This window comes from Terrapene carolina, unplaced genomic scaffold (genome assembly GCF_002925995.2).
Source record: "Terrapene carolina triunguis isolate 2854851 unplaced genomic scaffold, T_m_triunguis-2.0 Scaffold66, whole genome shotgun sequence".
Lineage (NCBI taxonomy): Eukaryota > Metazoa > Chordata > Testudines > Emydidae > Terrapene > Terrapene triunguis.
In genome coordinates, this window is record NW_020664417.1 from 15,169,765 (window position 1) to 15,188,308 (window position 18,544).

At 40.6% G+C, this 18,544-nt stretch overlaps 1 protein-coding gene across 1 annotated transcript in view; it reads left to right on the top strand.

The window, feature by feature from the left end:
• Nucleotides 1-15,699, top strand: part of NAA15 (N(alpha)-acetyltransferase 15, NatA auxiliary subunit) — a 67,253-nt gene extending 51,554 nt beyond the window's left edge. Inside the window, exons 18-20 of the mRNA XM_024198538.1 lie at nt 7,070-7,213; nt 9,790-9,887; nt 14,225-15,699. Of these exons, the coding sequence (XP_024054306.1) occupies nt 7,070-7,213; nt 9,790-9,887; nt 14,225-14,425 (443 nt within the window). The 3' untranslated portion in view covers nt 14,426-15,699. The remainder of the gene's footprint in view (nt 1-7,069; nt 7,214-9,789; nt 9,888-14,224) is intronic.
• Nucleotides 15,700-18,544: the final 2,845 nt, after the last annotated feature.

Sequence of the window (18,544 nt, forward strand, 5' to 3'; positions counted from 1 at the left end):
AATACTGCACGTGTGCAGTGGTGCAGAATTCTCGCAGGAGTAATATATATGCCATCTGCAGCTATCTTCTGTGGTTATCTGTTTCCGTTTACAAACTATCAACACAATTAATTCAAAATATTTAATATCAAATGTACATACATTAGAATGCTCTTTAAATGAATAACTTCATGTTGCTAGATTAACAGTACAGTTTTGACTACTACAGAGTGACTTAAAAGAGCGCTGTGATATTAAAAATCATATTCTGTAAACAAACTTCTTGACCAGTGCTATTAAAACTAAGGCATTTTAAGTCAAATTTACTTTCTGTTATGTAAGTTCTGTTGCCTTTTTGCATTTCTTGCAGCTATGATAATGAAAATTGGTGAATACAGGTTTACCTTCTGGTAAACATTTTCCTTTCATGTTCATAATGCTGCAGTCTTTGGGTTACAAATGCTCCATGAGAATACTTCTTTGTTTAAAAAATAAGATTGTTTTTTCAGAACTTAAATTTTGGCACAAACTTATGTTGACATTATCCCTTTAACTAATGTGGTTTTCTAACTTTTAGAAAACCCTTTGATAATTTGTTATTTCCCCCCCCCCATTCTAAGGCAGTGGTACCTAAGGCAATTAGTTTTGCAGTTAAATGGATATGGGGTTGGAGAGAAGTGTTTTCTCTTTTTAAAATGTGGCATAGCCAAAGTACTTGTTTGTGTTTGGTGGTATGTCCTGCGTAACTTGGGAGTAGTTTTGCTAGTTCTTGGCATCAAGTGAAGTCAATTGTGAGTAGTTGACTAACGTGGCCATCTGAAACTCATACCAGTATAACTTTATACCACAACATGCCTTCATGAATTTTGTATAAAATGTATACTCAACACCTAAATCTTGCCATTTGTTAAGAAGAAAACATTCTGCAACTTTTTTTTTTTGTTTTGAACTTTTTATTAAGGCAAAGTTGCACTAAAATGTTAACATGCTACATCTTACATTACTGATGACTTATTCAGGTTCAGGTTAATACTGTTAAACTGTTGAGTAAAATGTTTTTAGGAAAGCCTCCTGTGTTCTGGGCCCTTATCCATAAATTAAAACATACAAAAGGACTGTCCGCTAATACAGTTTTTCAATGGCCCTGATTAACTTCTGCTGACAAACTTTTTAGATGTGATCTGCAAAGGGGGGAGGAAAAATTGGGATTGTGCACTTCTGCTTGTTCATGATGTTTTTAGGACACCTAAAGGCTAATTTGCATGCTGTTAAGAAGTGTGTTGGAATCCCACCTCTCCTTCAATCCTGCTGGAAGTGCAGAACAGTTATATAATAGGGCAGGCAATTTCTCCAGTAAGGAGGTGTGCTTAAACAAAATGTAGCTTAGAGTACTATATGCCCAAAGTCTACTTTGGTGAAAGCGTCTAGGTGAATTTAGAAATGGTTGAATGTGTGGGACAAAGAACAGGTGGTGGTCCTGTGAATATATACTTCTAGCAGGATGTAGGAGAAGAGGACAATGGATCTGTACTTTCAGCAGGATGGAAGAAGATGAGGATAGGTCAACAGAGGCTTTTTATTTCTTTAATTGATTTTTTTTTTTTTTTTTTACATTGGAAACTCTGGTCTTGTTTTGAGAGAAGAATTGCTTATTTGCTGTATTTAATACTTGTTTAAGCTGAAATACCTGAGCAAAGAGTTAGAAGAAAAGTTCTTTTTTGTTAAAGGTTCAGCACTCCTGCACTTTAAGGGGTTCATTAAGGGGTCCCAATCTACAAAAAAGACCATCAGCAGAACAGGGATCCCGTTCTCTATACCCTCCCTGACTGATACACATCACAGATGCTTCAGGGACAGCCAGGAGTGCCCACCTGAGCCACCTGCAGATGCAAGGGACATGGTCTCAGGATAATCTGAAGTTATGACTAGAAGTCCTGGAGATGAGACCCATCAGGCTGCCATGCATAGTGTTTCTGCCTGTTCTGCAGGAGTGCGCAGTGGGTGAAGATCCTGACCGTGCATCCAAGATGTACTATATAAGCAGGGAGGAGCTTGATCATGCTCTGTCTGCCTGGAAGTGGAGTTATCAACATGGGATAATCCCGCTGGCTCTGAACATCCCACTTCCCAGCAGTGACCTGGCAGACTTCTTAATTAGACATGCAGTGACCAACCACAAGTGGCCAATGAGGAAATGTCGTAGATCCCATATTTCATTAATGAGGGGCTACTATAGTAGACTTGTTTGTCACAGAGGAGAACACCAAATGACAGACTTCTCCAGAGGAGGCATGAGGCCAGGACCATTGCTGGACACCTTTCTTTGGTGGTATCAAGGACTCCTCTTGTCTTCCCACAGATTCCCCTGATCTTCAGAATAGCATCCAAGATCAGGAGAGATCACGCTACAATAATCCTGATAGCTCTTTACTGGCTGAGACAGATTTTTAGTTGTTGGATCTGCTGTAGACGTTCACGTGACCTCCCGGGCACCTCATGGCCTACTTTGGACATAATATCTCGGAATCACAGTCAGTTCTTCTTTGAGTAGTGTCCCTATGGATGCTCCACTTCAGGTGTGCTTGTGCCTCTTCAGCCCTTGATCGGAGATTTTCCATTAGCAGCATCTGTTCAGCCCACATATATGCATGCCGCACACCAAGGGTATATAGAGCTGCGCTGGCAAACCAGCCTCAGTTTCTTCTCTACCACCTTGGTGTGAGGCAGAACTCTAGTATGTCCACTTTGTGTGGACACTATGCCTTAGTGTGTTCTACAGTTGTTTTTTCAGTTAGTTTAGTGTTTCTAGTTAATGTTTGTTGTTGTTGTTAGTAGTGAGAGGTTTGGGGTTTTTTTCTCCCCTTTTTCTGGGGAGCTTATTTGGCCTGGCTGGGCATGCCTTGCTAGCCAGGTTTCATATGCTTCCTCTGTTGTCAGGAGGCTATCCCGGTCAGCGAGAGCCACTCTAAGTGTATCTGTTGCTTGGAAGAGTCCCATATGTCCCAAGAGTGTAACTTTTGCCTAGCTCCCAAATTTAGAGCACAGAAGAATCAGGAGACCAAACTGAGGCTTCTGATGATGGAGTGCTCCCTTCGACCCACTTCTGAGTCAGGACAGGATTGTGCACACACGCTGTCTCTTCCCAGATCCAGTGCCCCTTCGACCTCAGCCAGGTCTCTCCTAAGAGGGGCAAGATTTCAGAGGACTCTGGGAAAGTTCCAAAGAAGAGCAGCTTGGTCTCCCACCACAAAGAGCTGGCTCCCAGAAGGCCCCAATCTCCCACTGAGTCTATGGTGTTGGAGCCCTCAATGGCTCGGCTCAGTACTCTGGAAATGAAGGACTTTTCTCTGGACTTTTCAGCAGATCTGGGCGATCCCGGAGTGCTTTTGAGAAGCATAGCTCTAGCAGGCCCTCCAGTATTGTCTGTGAAGGACAGGGAGGTCCAGGACATACATTCCTCTAGAATGGCACCGTCTACATCAGTCTTATCATCAGTGTCTTCTCACTCGGCACTACTGTTCCCAGGAAAATTGAAGCACCAGACACTTTTCGTCCTGGCTCCAGATCAACAGTATCGTCCACCTCAACTGCTGCATCAGTACTGACCCACTCGGTACTGCAGGAATTCTGCTACTCCAGAGACATGCCAGGTTTAGATGATCCAGAGTCCCCACTTCTTAGGGGTACCGAATGACTTCCAGTACTGAGACCCTGGTCTTTGGATTATCATTGCTTCCCGGTACCACAAGATTCTCGGTCTTTTTCTACTGCTCCCTGCCTCCCCATTGGAGGACACTGAGGAGTAGGACGGAGACCTTCGATCAGCCTCCTCATCAGTGCAGGGTTCCCCTCCACATCCATACAGTAACCCATACTTTGACAAGGATCCTTACCCACAACAGGGATGGAGAGATCAGTGTTGCGTGCCTCCCCCTCTCCAATATGCCCCCTCCCCCCCCCATGCCATACTGGGATCCTTGGGATCAGCAACAGTTTGCCAGATCTCTAGCTCCATTGCACTGAGAAGCTAGGGCTAAACAATCTGCTCTATCAAATCCCCAACATGAGGAGGCCCTTGAAGAGCAGGGGAGACTAGGGTAGATAAGGAGGCCATCCCTCAAACTCTTATTTCATCCTAGACTCTTAATGAGGCAGTCTTGCTTACACCACCACCGATTAGCCAGTGATTTTTGACAGTTCAAGAACCTTGTGAAGAGGGTGGCTGACAAACTCCTCAAGAGAGATCTGAAGGATAAAGACCCACAACACAAGCTCTGTCCAGCTCTTTCAGTCAACAATACCCACATGGGTTGCGCTATCTGTTAATGAAATGCTCCTAGATCCAGTGAAGACTGTGTGGCAAATTCATGCCACCATCCCACCAACTTGCAAATGGGCAGATAAGAAATATTATGTGTCTCCAGAATTTTTGTTTTCCCACCCACTCACCTAATTCCATGGTAATGGAAGTAAATGAGGGGGGTAAACAGCATCACTCTAGGTCTCCCCCTTGTAAGGGCCAGAAGAGGTTAGACCTTCTTGACTGAAAGGTTTACTCATCTGCGACCCTCTAGTTTTGGATAGCAAACTGTCAGGCAATCATGGCCAAGTATAACTTCACAAATTACATCAAGTTTGCAGCATTTATTGAACATTTTCCACAGGAGCATAATGGAGAACACTGCTCATCCTATGCCCTCAAGATTTATTAAGAGTTTAGGGAACCTATACCCCCGGTTAAGGATCCTACTCCTTCTTGGGATCTCAACTTGGTATTTAGATACCTCATGGGACCTCTGTTTGAACCTATGGCAACCTGCTCCTTGCTTCACTTATCTATGAATATAGCCTGTCTAGAAGCTATCACATAAGCCCACAAGGTTGGGGAAATTGGGGCATTGTTCACAGACCTTCCATTTGTGGTATTTTTTAAGGATAAGGTCTTTTTACAGCTGTACCCTAAATTCTTACCTAACGTGCTGTCAGATTTTCATCTTAACCAGGCTATTCATCTATCAGTATTTTTCCCTAATCCACATAGATCTCAGTGTGAGACCTCCTTTCATACTTTGGACATTAGACAGGCATTGGCCTTTTATCTAGATGGGACCAAGCAATTTTGGAAATCACCTAGACTGTTTGTCTCCATCGCAGAGAGATCCAAGGGGTCCACAACCTCTACACAGAGACTTTTAGGTGGATCTCTGGGTGTATAATCACAGCTGGTGCTCTATCTCCCCAAGCGATAATGCCACACTCTACCCGATCACAGGCAGTTTCCCCAGGTTTATTCAAGAGCATTCCAGTGTCCGAGATATGCAGAGCTGCTACATGACCCTCATTGCATACTTTTTCTAAATACTGTTCCATGATCCACACTGTCAGATCTGATGTGGTTCTTAGTATTGCTGTACTGTCTTTAGTCTTGGACTCAATTCCAAAGCTCCCTCCTCCCTGTGGGGATACTGCTTGGGAGTCACCTGAAGTGGAGCACCCATGGAAACCCTACTCGAAGAAGTTACTGACCTTGGGCAGTCACTGTGGTTCTTTGGGATGTGTGTCCCTATGAGTGCTCCACTACTCGCCCTCCGTCTCCTCTGCTTTAGATTTCTTTGTTGAACATTCAAATAGAGAAGGAACTGAGGGTGATTTGCACTCACAGCTCTACATACCCTCAGTGCACAGCACAATGTTGTGTAGAGCGCACACGTGGGCAGAACAGATACTGCCAACAGAAAATTTCCAATCAAAGGCTCAAGAGGCGCATGCACACCTGAAGCGGAGCACACGTAAGGACCCACTTCTCAAAGAACCACAGTTACTTCACAAGGTGAGTATCCTCTTCATCTCCCACGCAGACCTCCAGTCATTGCACCTGACAGCTTGGATGTTGGCTGGTTAAGCAGTACTAATAGGTTGCTCCCTTCAAGTTCCATTAATTCTCATACAAAGTAGAAGGTCCTCCATCAGGAAGACTTACTCTCAAAGTAGAAAAGATTTTCCCTTTGGGCAGCCCAAAACAACTTAGACCCAATTGGGGCACCAATACCAAAGATACTAGATTATGTGCTGCTCCTGAAACAAGTGTTTGGTGTTCTCAGGGTCGAGCTAGCAGCAATATCCGCTTGCCCATCCTTCCATAGGGTCTAGGCAGTGCTAAAACTGCACCCCAAGTTCATCGCTAAGGTAGTCTCAGATTTGTACCTAACCTTGCCAGTGTTCTTCCCGAAATCTCACACAATAGGAGAGAAGAAACTACACATGTTGGACACGCATCCAGAGCATTTACTGTATTACTTTAATAGGACCTGATCCATTTTAGCTGTCTCCTTGCCTCTTTGTGGCCCCTTCTGGTCCATCCAAATGCCAAGCCATCTCATCTCAGAGAGTCTTCAAGTGGATTGCGCAATGCATTTCCATCTTGTATCATGCTCAAAGAAGAGAGAATGATACTTATCCAACAGTAATTGTGTTTCTTTGAGATGTTGTAGTCACTGTAGATCTCATAACCTGCCATCCATCCCCGCTTTTCGGTGTCTTTAGCTGTCACTGGCTTCAAATTGCGAGGGAACTGAGGGAGGGTCATAGCTGCCCCACCCTTTATGCCTTTGTACGACATGCGCGCCCTTGACAGACCCTGCTACTCAAATTTCTGGTCTTGGGTGCATGAGATGTATGCACGCTGTACAGTAGGATCCACACTGCCTACAGCATCTCAAAGAACCACAGTTATTGTAGAGTAAATCGCTATTATTTTTGTCAATTTCTGGGCACGAGCAATTGTTATAGTATTTGGCATTTCTATAATGAGATGACCTTTACCCTCAATATAATCTGTAAAAGCACAGTTTGCAATCTTTGTCTGTAAAGGCTTATTAGTGATAAAGTATAAAGAGGAAAAAATAGAACTTTTTGGTTATTTACCTTTCTTCATCCTAATGAATTTTCAGTTGACACTGATTTCTTTCAATTACACTAATATAAAAATGGTGGGTGATATTTTTCAAGTCAATTATATTTTGCTGTGATTAATGGTAGAAAGTATCCATATTTGTGTTAAAGATTTTTTTTTTTCCTTTTTACCCAATAGTATCTGAAAGTAAAGATCTACCCGATACAGTTAGAACAGTGTTAAATCAAGAAATGAATCGGCTTTTTGGGGCAACTAATCCAAAGAACTTCAATGAAGCTTTCCTTAAAAAGAACTATGACTCACTACCACATAGGTTATCAGGTACTTTGTTTTTGTTATTTCTAAATTGTTTCCTGTTTCTGTGGATTTACCTCAAGGACCCTTATCCTTATCTTTCTCTTCCTCTTTCCCACTTCCTATGCCCATATAGCATTGGCCCCTCTCTGTTCCCACACTATAGGTGTGATAGGCTGCACATCTGGAATGGCTTTCTTGTATCCATTTAAATTCTCAGTTGAAAACAACTTTTGCTCCTTGCCTATATATCTTAATATCTCTCCCTGTATGCCTCAATTCTTGGCTGCACTGTGTAAAAAATCTTTGCATCACCTCTGGCCCATAGACATTTCTGGCATAAGTGAAGTGTCATGAAAGATCTTTTAATGCTAACTGTTTAACTCTAAAATGTTTTTGGATACGGTTTATATGAATGACACTATACAAAATAATTGTATTTTATTGATTCATTAAGTTTAAAATATCCTGGGGATGGGAAGTTTCCATTAAATGGAAAAACTTAATATTGTGAAACACTTTTCCAGCAAGCTTTTTTCCTAATTCTAGCAATAATTCATTGATTTTAGAATCAGTGATTCTTCAATGCTGGTTTTCTGTTTCTGAAATTGTTGGATTAAATTTGGTGCAAATCAGAGATTACAACTGCAAATGGTATTGGCAACAAGTGGTATTTGATCAAAATAGATAATAAATAGTGGGTCCAGTAGTCTAAATATGCTGCACTTAAAGATTCAGGCAGCTGCCATCTCTACTGTAGAGCTCTGCAATGTAGAGTTCTCAACATAAGTGTTGATGTGTCACGGAAGAGCTTCTGCTGCAATTTGACTCAAACATTGTCTGAATTGGTTGGCTCCAGTAGGGCAAGAATCTGTAGAATGGCCCGTAGCCACTAGAGAACACTGTCTCACTTAACCTGGAATTGCAGCCAGGTGTCCTGAGTCTGTATATTCTTCTGCTGTCAGCAGATAGCTGTGAAACTCACTGGCAAAGTGTCTCATCCCCTTTAGTGGCTGTTCCATATAGACAATAACAGTCTACTGTACTGCTACCAGTTTCACCATTAGCTGAAGAGGTGGATGTCTGTGCTGTGTGTCTAAAGATCTCAATCTTTCTGATGACCCAAGATGAGGATGAGTGTGATTCCATGTGATGGAATTTCTATTTTTAAGGGGTGCTTTATTTGTTTTGTTTCTAATTACAACAGTTTTGTCCTTGATCTCTTTGTGCCTCATTTCCGTAGTTGTATGAATGCCACCTAATCTCACTGGGGTGGGTTGGAAAGATAAATTCATTGTTCGTAAAGTACTCAGATAGTATGGTGAACTCAGGATACACACTCACCAGGAAATTAATAATAATTTTTTATTCAGTGCAGGATTTAGATGGTTTACATTAGTGTGTGGTAGATCCCTTATTTAATGAGGAGGATAAACTGAAATACTGAATAACTACTCATTTACTGTATGAAGCAGGGGTCCTGAGGAAAATGTAACGTAATCATGATAAAAGGCTATCATGTATATGCACAAGAGGCCAAACTAAGGTTGCATGGGCAGCGTGGATTCTGTCAGTTTGGAACTTTTGAGTGCTTGACTTTTGAACGGAAACATTTTTTAATGTATTTTTTTAATATTATATTAAAGCATTAAAATTAACACGATACACGATGGTAGAAATGCTACAAGTGGATGATTTGTAATAGCTGTGGGAAGCCAAATTTGAGTTTCTTCATGTATGTCTGAAATGTCAACCATAGTATTATATTAATGCAGGTTTCCTAAAATGTGTTAAAATGTTTAGTGCTGGTGAAAAATCTCCAAGGTGCAAACAGTAATTTGAAGCATACAAACCTCCACTTTTCCTGCAGAGTGGCATAAAGAGTTGGCCTTCTTATCAGGGCATTGTTCCCTTGACCTCACCAATAGAATCCCATGGTGCTGGAACAATATTTATAGTGGGGGTGCTGAAGGTGGCAACCATGTATTTGGGTTGTTATTACTACTTGAAGCCAGGGGGTGGGGCAGCACCCTCACCAACCCTAGTTCCAGCACCTATGGTAGAACCTTCCCTCTTAATCTCCCATGTTTACTTCTGCCTAGTAGTTTATCATCCAGTTATTAGGTGTCCTCATTTTTCAAGTCATGGTTTTCCATAGCACCCTTTCCCAAGAAGCACCCTTTCCCAATGGGGATTACATATTCTAGTGGCTGCTGCATTATAGCATGGGCAGTGGTGATGCAGGGTTCCCCACACAGCCCTGACATTGTGCCTCAGCTTTGATCTAGAGGGGCCACCACTAGCATTGAGAGGTTAGTACATTCTCCATGCCTATTTTGTATTTTGAAACCACCACCAAGTTTGCCAATCTTAATTTGTTTTATGTAGAATCTTATGCATTAAAAAATAGACATAGCGCACCCATTTATTTATTCTAATATGGAGAAATTGAACATAAGACTCCAAATGGGAATCCTTTTGGGCCAGTTTTGAACTTTGATCTAGAACTCAGTATCCCATTTTTTTCAGAGCTGTTTAATATTGTGTAATACAGACTTGTTTGACTTGATATTATGCTGGAGAAAATTATTTTTCTCTTGTAGCTGCCAAAATGGTGTACTATTTGGATCCTTCCAGTCAGAAAAGAGCAGTGGAGCTGGCAACATCCCTCGATGAATCCCTTACCAACAGGAATCTTCAGGTAAAGAGGGGAGATTTTTTTGGAACCTGAGAGTTTGCCTCTTCTAGATAATTGGGACCAGGAGTGTTGTTTGTGTGTTTTGTCTCCCTGCTGTATTAGCCCCCTTAAACTTTTTGGATCTGTAAGCAATATCATTTTGGTTGTTCGGGAAGTTTTAGATTGTGTTAGACAGTTGGTACATCCATAATCTGGTATTCTGCAGATGGGCAGAAATCCTGACTTTAGGATGCTTTTGTCAGTCATAAAAACTGTTAAAATAGCTTCTTTCCCATCTTAACTGCTTTTGCCACAGACTTAGGAATCTTTTATCCTGCTCTTTCTGGGGGCATATGGACTTGGAATCTGTGAAATATTCTCTCTTTCAGGACGAAATAATATAGGAAAGAATTAGGACAACGTGTATCTGATGACTGAAAATCTAGTATTGGGACCTCAGATAAAGGTCATTATAATTGCAGCTACACCTCTACCCTGATATAACGTGACCTGATATAACACGAATTCGAATATAACGTGATAAAGCAGTGCTCCGGGAGGGCGGGGCTGCGCACTCCGGCAGATCAAAGCAAGTTCGATATAATGCGGTTTCACCTATAACGCGGTAAGATTTTTTTGGCTCCCGAGGACAGCGTTATATCGGGGTAGAGGTGTATTTTAAACAAATCAGAATGAAGAGATCTAAACTGTCTGGATTAATGTACAAAATTCTTCTTAATTTCCTCTTTTTCTTCTCCGTCCTTCAGTGCCCTTGACACTTACTCATAGGTGCTGGAACTAAGGGTGCGGAGGGTGCTGCAGCACCCCCTGGCTTGAAGTGGTTTCCATTATATGCAGGGTTTACAGTTTGGTTCAGTTGCTCTCAGCACTCCCACTATAAAAAAAAATGTCCAGCACACCTGGACTTACTCGAAAATGTGATTCTTCAAAGGCTGTTACTTTTCAGTATGCTCCTTGGCTCTTGCTTCTAGTGCTTGACTGGAATGCCTATAGCTCAAAAAGCTAAGCCATTAGGCTCTAGCATTGTATATAACCCCAGCTGCAGAACCCAAGTGCCTCTTGTGCTGCCAGCTGTCCAGTTCCTTTCTTACTACCGAGATCAATGTCCATCAGTTGTTGTAGCAGACCTGTCTGTCTCTTCACATTCTTGGAAGAAAAAACTCAGGTTTTCTACAGCAGAATTCATATACTTACTATAGAATTTAGTGCTGTTTCATGTTAAACTAAAAATAAACCATTTATCAGCATCACATGTCACCAGTTTCTTATTCCCAGTATAGTAGACTAGCTGTGAAGTTGAGTTTTTTCAGTATAATCGTCCTAAAATAGAAAATGTTTTTCAGTGATACTTTGAGAACAGAACTGCTAGCTATACATGGAGTTGTTGATGCTTTCCAGCATTGTGGTACTATTTTCTTAACCAGTGAAGGGAAGTCTGACTCTGAATTTTAGTGACTTAATGATTGCTTGCATTAAAAACAGACTAAGAATACACTGAATAGCCACTCGAAGGGTAGGATTAATTATAGCATTCTTATAATCCAAGAACCACTAATTATCAGGAAGTCACACATCTTAAATACTCTTAGCCTAATAGTTCCAACAATTAGCAGTAAATAGAAATTGGATTTTGAGCTACTTTGTGTAATCTTGAACTCACATGAAGATCTTTATTCTTTGCAGTGACTGTAGCCTGCAGAGAGAGTGGATCAGTTCGAGAACTCTTTAATTGCTTTGTAGACCATTGAGCTGGAGCCTGGGCTCTGGGACCTTTCCCCCTCGTGGGGTTCCAGAGCCCAGGCTCTAGCCTGAGCCCAAAGGTCTATGCCATAGTTAAACAGCTGTATAGCCTAAGCCCCTCAAGCCTGAGTCAGCTGACATGGGCCAGCTATGGGTGTTTAATTGCAGTGTAGACTTACCCTTTGAATCTATCACTATAAGGCAGGTTTTCTAATCCTTTAATCATTCTTGTGGCTCTCTTCTGAACCCTCTCCAATGTATCAACATCCTTGAACTGTGGGCACCAGAACTGGACACAGTATTCCAGCAGCAGTTGCACCAATATCAAGTACAGAGGTGAAATAACCTCTCTACTCCTACTCAAAAATTCCCTGTTCGTGCATCCCAGGATTGTGTGAGCTCTTTCAGTCACAGCATCACACTGGGAGCTCATGTTCAGCTGATTATCCACCACAACCCCCAAATTTATTTGTCACTGCTTCCCAGGATAGAGTCCCCCATCCTGTAAGTATGGCCTATGTTCTTTGTTCATAGATGTATACATTTTACATTTAGCCATAGTCAAATGCATATTGTTTGCTTGCGTCCAGCATATCAAGAGACCTAGACCACTCTGAATCAGTGACCTGTCCTTTTCATTTTTATCACTCCCTCAATTTTTGTGTCATCTGCAAATATGTTAAGTAGCATAGGGCTAAGAACCAGTCTCTGTGCGATCCCACTGGAGAAACACCCACTTGATGACGATTCCCCGTTTATAGTTACATTGTGAAACTAATCAGTGAGCTGGTTTTTAATCCATTCAGTGTGTGCCATGTTCATTTTATATCGGTCTAGTTTTTTAATCACAATATTGTGTGATATCAGGTCAAACACCTTACAGAAGTCTGACTATGTTATGTAAACACTATTATCTTTATCAACCAAACTTGTAATCTCATCAATAAAGATATCATATTCGTTTCACAGGATGTATTTTCTATAAACCCATAGTGATTGACATTAATTATATTACCCTTTAACTCCTTATTAATTGAGTATCAGCTGCTCCATTATCTTGCCTAGGATCGATGTCAGGCTGACAGGCCTATAATTACCCGAGTCATCCCATTTACCCTTTTTTAACAAATGTAGGAAAACTACATAGAGTTTTCAAATACACCTCTACCCCGATGTAACACTGTCCTCGGGAGCCAAAAAATGTTACTGCATTATAGGTGAAACCCCGTTGTATCGAACTTGCTTTGATCCGCCGGAGTGCACAGCCCCGCCCCCCCGGAGCACTGCTTTACCGCGTTATATCCGAATTCGTGTTATATCGGGTCGCGTTATATCAGGGTAGAGGTGTACTCATAAAGTATTGCTTTAATTCAGCCTCATAGTAAAAATCTAGATTTTTGCCACCAGTGTTATAAGTCTTCGAGTTATGAATGCTCCACCTGTTATACCTCCCAGATGTTTTATTTAGTGGATGTCTTTATAATTTGCAGACAGTTCTCCACAGTTTTCTCTATACTATGTCATTCTTCTGATCCAGTATCTTTTCCCTGTGTGGTTATCAAGGTGTCTTCAAGTATTCTTTCCAAACTCTTCTGCTTGCAGGCCCACTTTAATGCAGAGTTCTATACCCTTTTTAATAAAGGGCACATTATTCTTGTAACTCTTTGAGTCTCCAGGGACTTGGATCTATTGCAAGGCATCTACATTTGATAAAAAGGAAATATACTTCCCTGTAATTTTTGAATAGTATTTTTGTGCCTGTAACTGGGCCTCTTTTTGCCTTAGAGTTGGGGCTTCTGTAACAGTTTTTTAAGAATCACACCTTTTACTTAGGAGCTAATACTTGGAAGTACTGTGGCTTATTTAGAGTTCCACTGCACTGGTGTACACTGGTCCCTTCTGGAACCCATTGGCTGAGGATTTTGAGTAATGCGGTCCCACTAGTTATGTATGAGGAGTGTTATTGCAGGAATATGGAGCTCTTGCAATGCAAAACACCTATAAATGAAAAATAACTACTAAGTATTTTTTCCTTTGTTTTATAAACTCTAGTGAGTCCTAGACACAGTCACATAATTGTACAGTCCAAATATTTAGGAAAAAATACTTCTGATTTCATCTAGAATCATTGTGTAGGTAAAGCTAGAAACAAAATTTAAATCAAATGCTTTATCACTGGAATTGCTGACCTCTGGAATTGTGTGGTGTTGACACTTTGTTGCTCTTCCAGTTTTTTCTGCCAGGAGAGTCAACAAAGTGAAGTGATAATTATTTGTGTTAAAAGACTCTCTGCAACTAGTAGGGCTAGAAATTTCACTTTACTTGATGCTTTGACTCTAGAGAGTAAATTTAGTATTTTTACAATATGCTATAAGAAGACTTTTGCAGCTATGCCCTTAAACTAAGTCTACAAATGTTCGTACGACTTTCTCAAATATGCATAATGTTCTGTATATGTATTTATTTAGAAAAATACACATTTGAGAGTAGGGCAGAAGCTAGAAAATAACTATATATTCAGAAGTATTATATCTTTTAATGAGTGTCATAGATGAATATTTATAAGAAGATTTAACACTTCGTTCTTTTGTTTTAATTAGACTTGTATGGAGGTATTAGAAGCTTTGAATGATGGTAGCCTGGGAGACTGTAAAGAAGCAGCTGAAACTTACAGAGCGAATTGTCATAAGCTTTTCCCTTATGCTTTGGCTTTCATGCCCCCTGGATATGAAGAGGATATGAAGATCACAGTTAATGGAGATAGTTCTGCAGAAACTGAAGAACTGGCCAATGAAATATGAACAACTTTGTTTATAAAAAAAAAAAAAAAAGGAAAAGGAAGAAAGAATGGAATAACATTGGTCCATATCTGGTGTATAATATTTTTGTCACGCACCTGCTGAATTGTTCTAACTTACACAGAGAAAGGAAGGAGTAAAAATGTTGCCTTCAAATAGTTTTACTTTTTTTATCCTGCTGACAAAGTATATATATAAAATATCTAACATATTACGGATATAGGTTGTTCAGTTTCTTAAGAAAAATTAAAAGCTGCTAAAATTGAAGAAAAAAAACCCCTTATCCTTACCTACCTACCCCATGTTTTTAAACTAATTTATATGAAATCTGGAGGCTCAGAGCCCTCAGAGCAGGTGTGTGGCAGAAATATTACTTTAAATTTGTCTTGTGAGATTACTATTATCTCAGACAGCAAAAATGCTGTTTTAGCACTGGATTCTTTCACTGAGCACAAAGAGTTGTTGGGGCTTTAGCATCTGACTGATTTTGATACGGAGATGATTCTATTCATAGGAAGTATTCATTGTGAATCACTATTTACAGAGAAACCTACAACATACATGTGATGTTGTAGAGACTGGGACATATAGATACCAAGCAGAATTAAGAAACATAGGGTGTTCAATAAGCTTGTTGTGTCTCCGAAGTTCACTGTACACGATCAGTTTGGTGTTCTTGCACCACAGTTTTAAACTGAAGGAACCAGTTAGAACAGTCTCTTCATTTTAATTAAACTTGAAAAGAAAGAACACTGCTGTTTTTGAGATGAACCTCACAGCATAGTTTGGCCAAACTTGTTAAAACTGTAATGCAAGAACCAAATGAAATTATGCACTGTGATGTGGCACCAACTAATTAGAAAGATAGTGTGCATTTTTCACATAGAGTGAAAACAAAATGAGAACATACTATGGCTTGAAGTTACAAAGAGCGGAACTCCTGACTACCATTTTATGACTGATCAAGAGACTAATAGTTTAAAACCTCAGCAGGCCTTGTTCACATTATGCAGAGAAAAACAAGTGCTGCAGTTTAGATACCTCTGGAACTTTTCCACAGTGTCACAGGTTTGTAATACTTGAAGCCCTACATTTCTAAGAATATATTTCTTGCTCAGTTGTTTCAGGCAAACTCAAGACTTTGTAACTTTTAAGGGGCCCAAGATTTTTTTTTTTTCAAATAACAGACCAGCTTCTTATTCCTGCAGTTACAGATGTAATTTCCTTTGTCAAACATAAGGTACCAAATATAATGCAATAAAATGTTTTGAAAAACAGTTGTGTGAATATTTTAACCAGTCTGTGTTGGACTTGGTAAATTACTGGATGAAGAGAGAGGTGCAGTTCAGAGTTGATTTAATATGCTGTTCAGTTTCACTGTTAATGTGTCACTGCTGATGGGTGGACTTTGATTGTATATTAAGTGCTAATGCATTATATATTAGTGCTTAGTATCAGGGAAATCCAATAATACAAAATGCATTACTACTTGGCTTCAGAATACCAACAACAAAGGTTATGCTGACAGCTATTGTGGACTGCAATTCATCACTTGCAAAATAAAGTTCAAGCTACCTGCATTAATGGTATAGATGAGAGAAGTGCCCAAATGCTTTTATGGACCATAAAGCAATGAAAAAATTGACCATAGGCTAAAAAGTCAGTGCCTTCTTTGCAATATTGCAATTACAAATATCATAATTAAGTGAAAGTATAAATTGTATCTTTTTCATATTCTGGAATTTAATGATTGACAGTTTGTATAATTGTGGCCTTTATGGGGGCTACTTGTTTCTCTAACCCTCCTCTTAAAATAGGAAGGGCAATTTTTACTATTGATTTTTTTCCATGTAATGCATTCAGCACCACTTATGTGCATGCTTTTCATGGATACAGACTTATCCTTGTGTATGCAAATGGTGTAGTTCATGTTGTAAACGTAGTGAAATGTAAGTTGCATTGCCATATTTGTGTTTTAATCTGCCAGGCCTTCAGGATCTCAAATACCTTGGAAACATTTTAACTGACTCTGCGACTGGTGCTGATGTATAGATCCTGACCCCTCCTTCAGTCCAAGATATTTGGACTACACCTCTTCTGCAAATACTGAAGGCAATTCAGCCTTGTCCATAAAGGTCCGAGTTTTGGCCATGCTGCTTCAACTCTCATGCCACTTTCTCTGCCTCTGGTACTGTAGTCAGGCAGTTCTGTGTTCCTGCCTTTTTATAGCTAATTGTGAGACAGCAGGGAGCAAAATCTTTTTTCCCCTCATTCTCTCCATTCTGGGGCTCTGCTGTGTGAATGGGACCACCCTCTAAACTCATTCTCTGTATTTGTTCTCTTTTCATCAGGCAAAACAGGCAAGCCAAGAGGCACTCCATCACCTTCACTCTGCCAGGGACCTCAATCGATATGGCTTGTTTGGGTCTCTGTCTCCCCACACACACATTAGCTGAGATTACTAGAGACACCGCCACACCATCGCTGTTCAAAGTTTCACCCCTGATCAATCCTTCAGGCACAGTGGTTCATGGTAAACAAAGAGCTCTCTGATCTGCTCTCGGAGGACTGTGCACCTACAAGGCAAGATAAGCTAAAGTAATTTTCCCTATGTAAAGAAGGCTTTTAAGATCCCAGCACTAATCTTTGAAGTATCATGGAACCAGCCAAGTGTGTCATCCATCCATCTTTACCGGTAGCTTCTATATGTTCTTGTTTAATGCATAGAGCATACTTCATGCACAGGAATGTATTGAGAACTGCTGGGATTCAAGTTTTGGAACCATTTCCAGCAAGAAATGCAGAGAAAAGTGAAACTATCATCCAGAATAATTCATTCCTTCAGCTGGTGGTAACAAAGCCCTCACTGATGGTAGGAGACCGCCTTCCTATTCTGGACCCCAAAATACTGGCCAACACCAGTCTTTCAAGGTGAGGAGCACACCAGGGGCATCACAATACTCAGAACATGGTCACGGTCAGGAGGACTTCAGAGCCTCAGCTTCCTAGAGATGGCAGAAGTTGGGTTGGCTCTTCGAGATGTCCAATATCACCTGAGGAAGGAGCACTTCCTGGTTCAATCAGACAATGACAGTCACAGCATACATGGTATAAGAAGCTGAAGTCTAAATGTCAAAGCCAAGCAGGCTCTTTCCCTGACAGAAGATCACCTAGTGTGCCTCAGGGTAATCCACATAAAGAGGAGACTTTATACAAAAGATGACATAGTTGTCAGCAGATAAAGTGGTTCCTGGACCAAGATGGTATTTAGGGAGCTAGCCAAAATGCAAAGGGTGAGACTTTTCATGGGAGAAGCAGACTAAATTTCATTGGGAACACAAATTGCAGAATGGGTTGTCTGTGCTTTCCCCTGAAGTTCCAACACTCAAAAAGAAAGCACAAGAGAAAAGCAGGAAAATATCTTAGTAGAACCTTTCAATTCAGGAGTCCATCTTTGTTTCCTTCTGCCTTAGATGCTAGCCTTTGAAAACATCCAAGTAATGCATAGCTAGGTGCATCAAGTTCTGCAATATTGAGTTCCATTACACTACTGATAAACCAATTTGAGAGAAAATCAGAGCCCATGCAACACATTCCATGGTGGCATCCTGAATAAAGTGTATTTTCCACCACAGAGGTAATACATAAAGTTTCATCTTCCATCAATTCTTACAGTACTACATCCTTCAGCAGGGAGCTGCTCCAAGCAGTGATCCCAAAATAGATTAATACTACCAATTGTAGGGAAACAGAGAATATTTCCCCGTTTATCTCTTCCCCTCTCACCTTCATTTTTTTCTTCCTGCTTGCTACGTAAATATGTATGACTAGGGCAAAAATCAGCAAATAGAGGGGAAAAACTGTCAATTGATCATCCTTTCTGGAATTTACCCTCTTCTGTCCGTCCAATCCACATTCTTGAGATATCTATACCATGGCTTTGTCACGCCTTGTACATATAATTAACAACAATGCTATTTAAAGTTTAATAAGTAAAAGGTTCAAACATAAAGCTAAGACCTCTTCCTTTGATAAGATGTTTTCTTATAAGGCCACTATAACCCAGTGCCAACTTCACTGCTAAATTACCATTCCAACAAGGATGTTTCTGCTGGGGTTGCA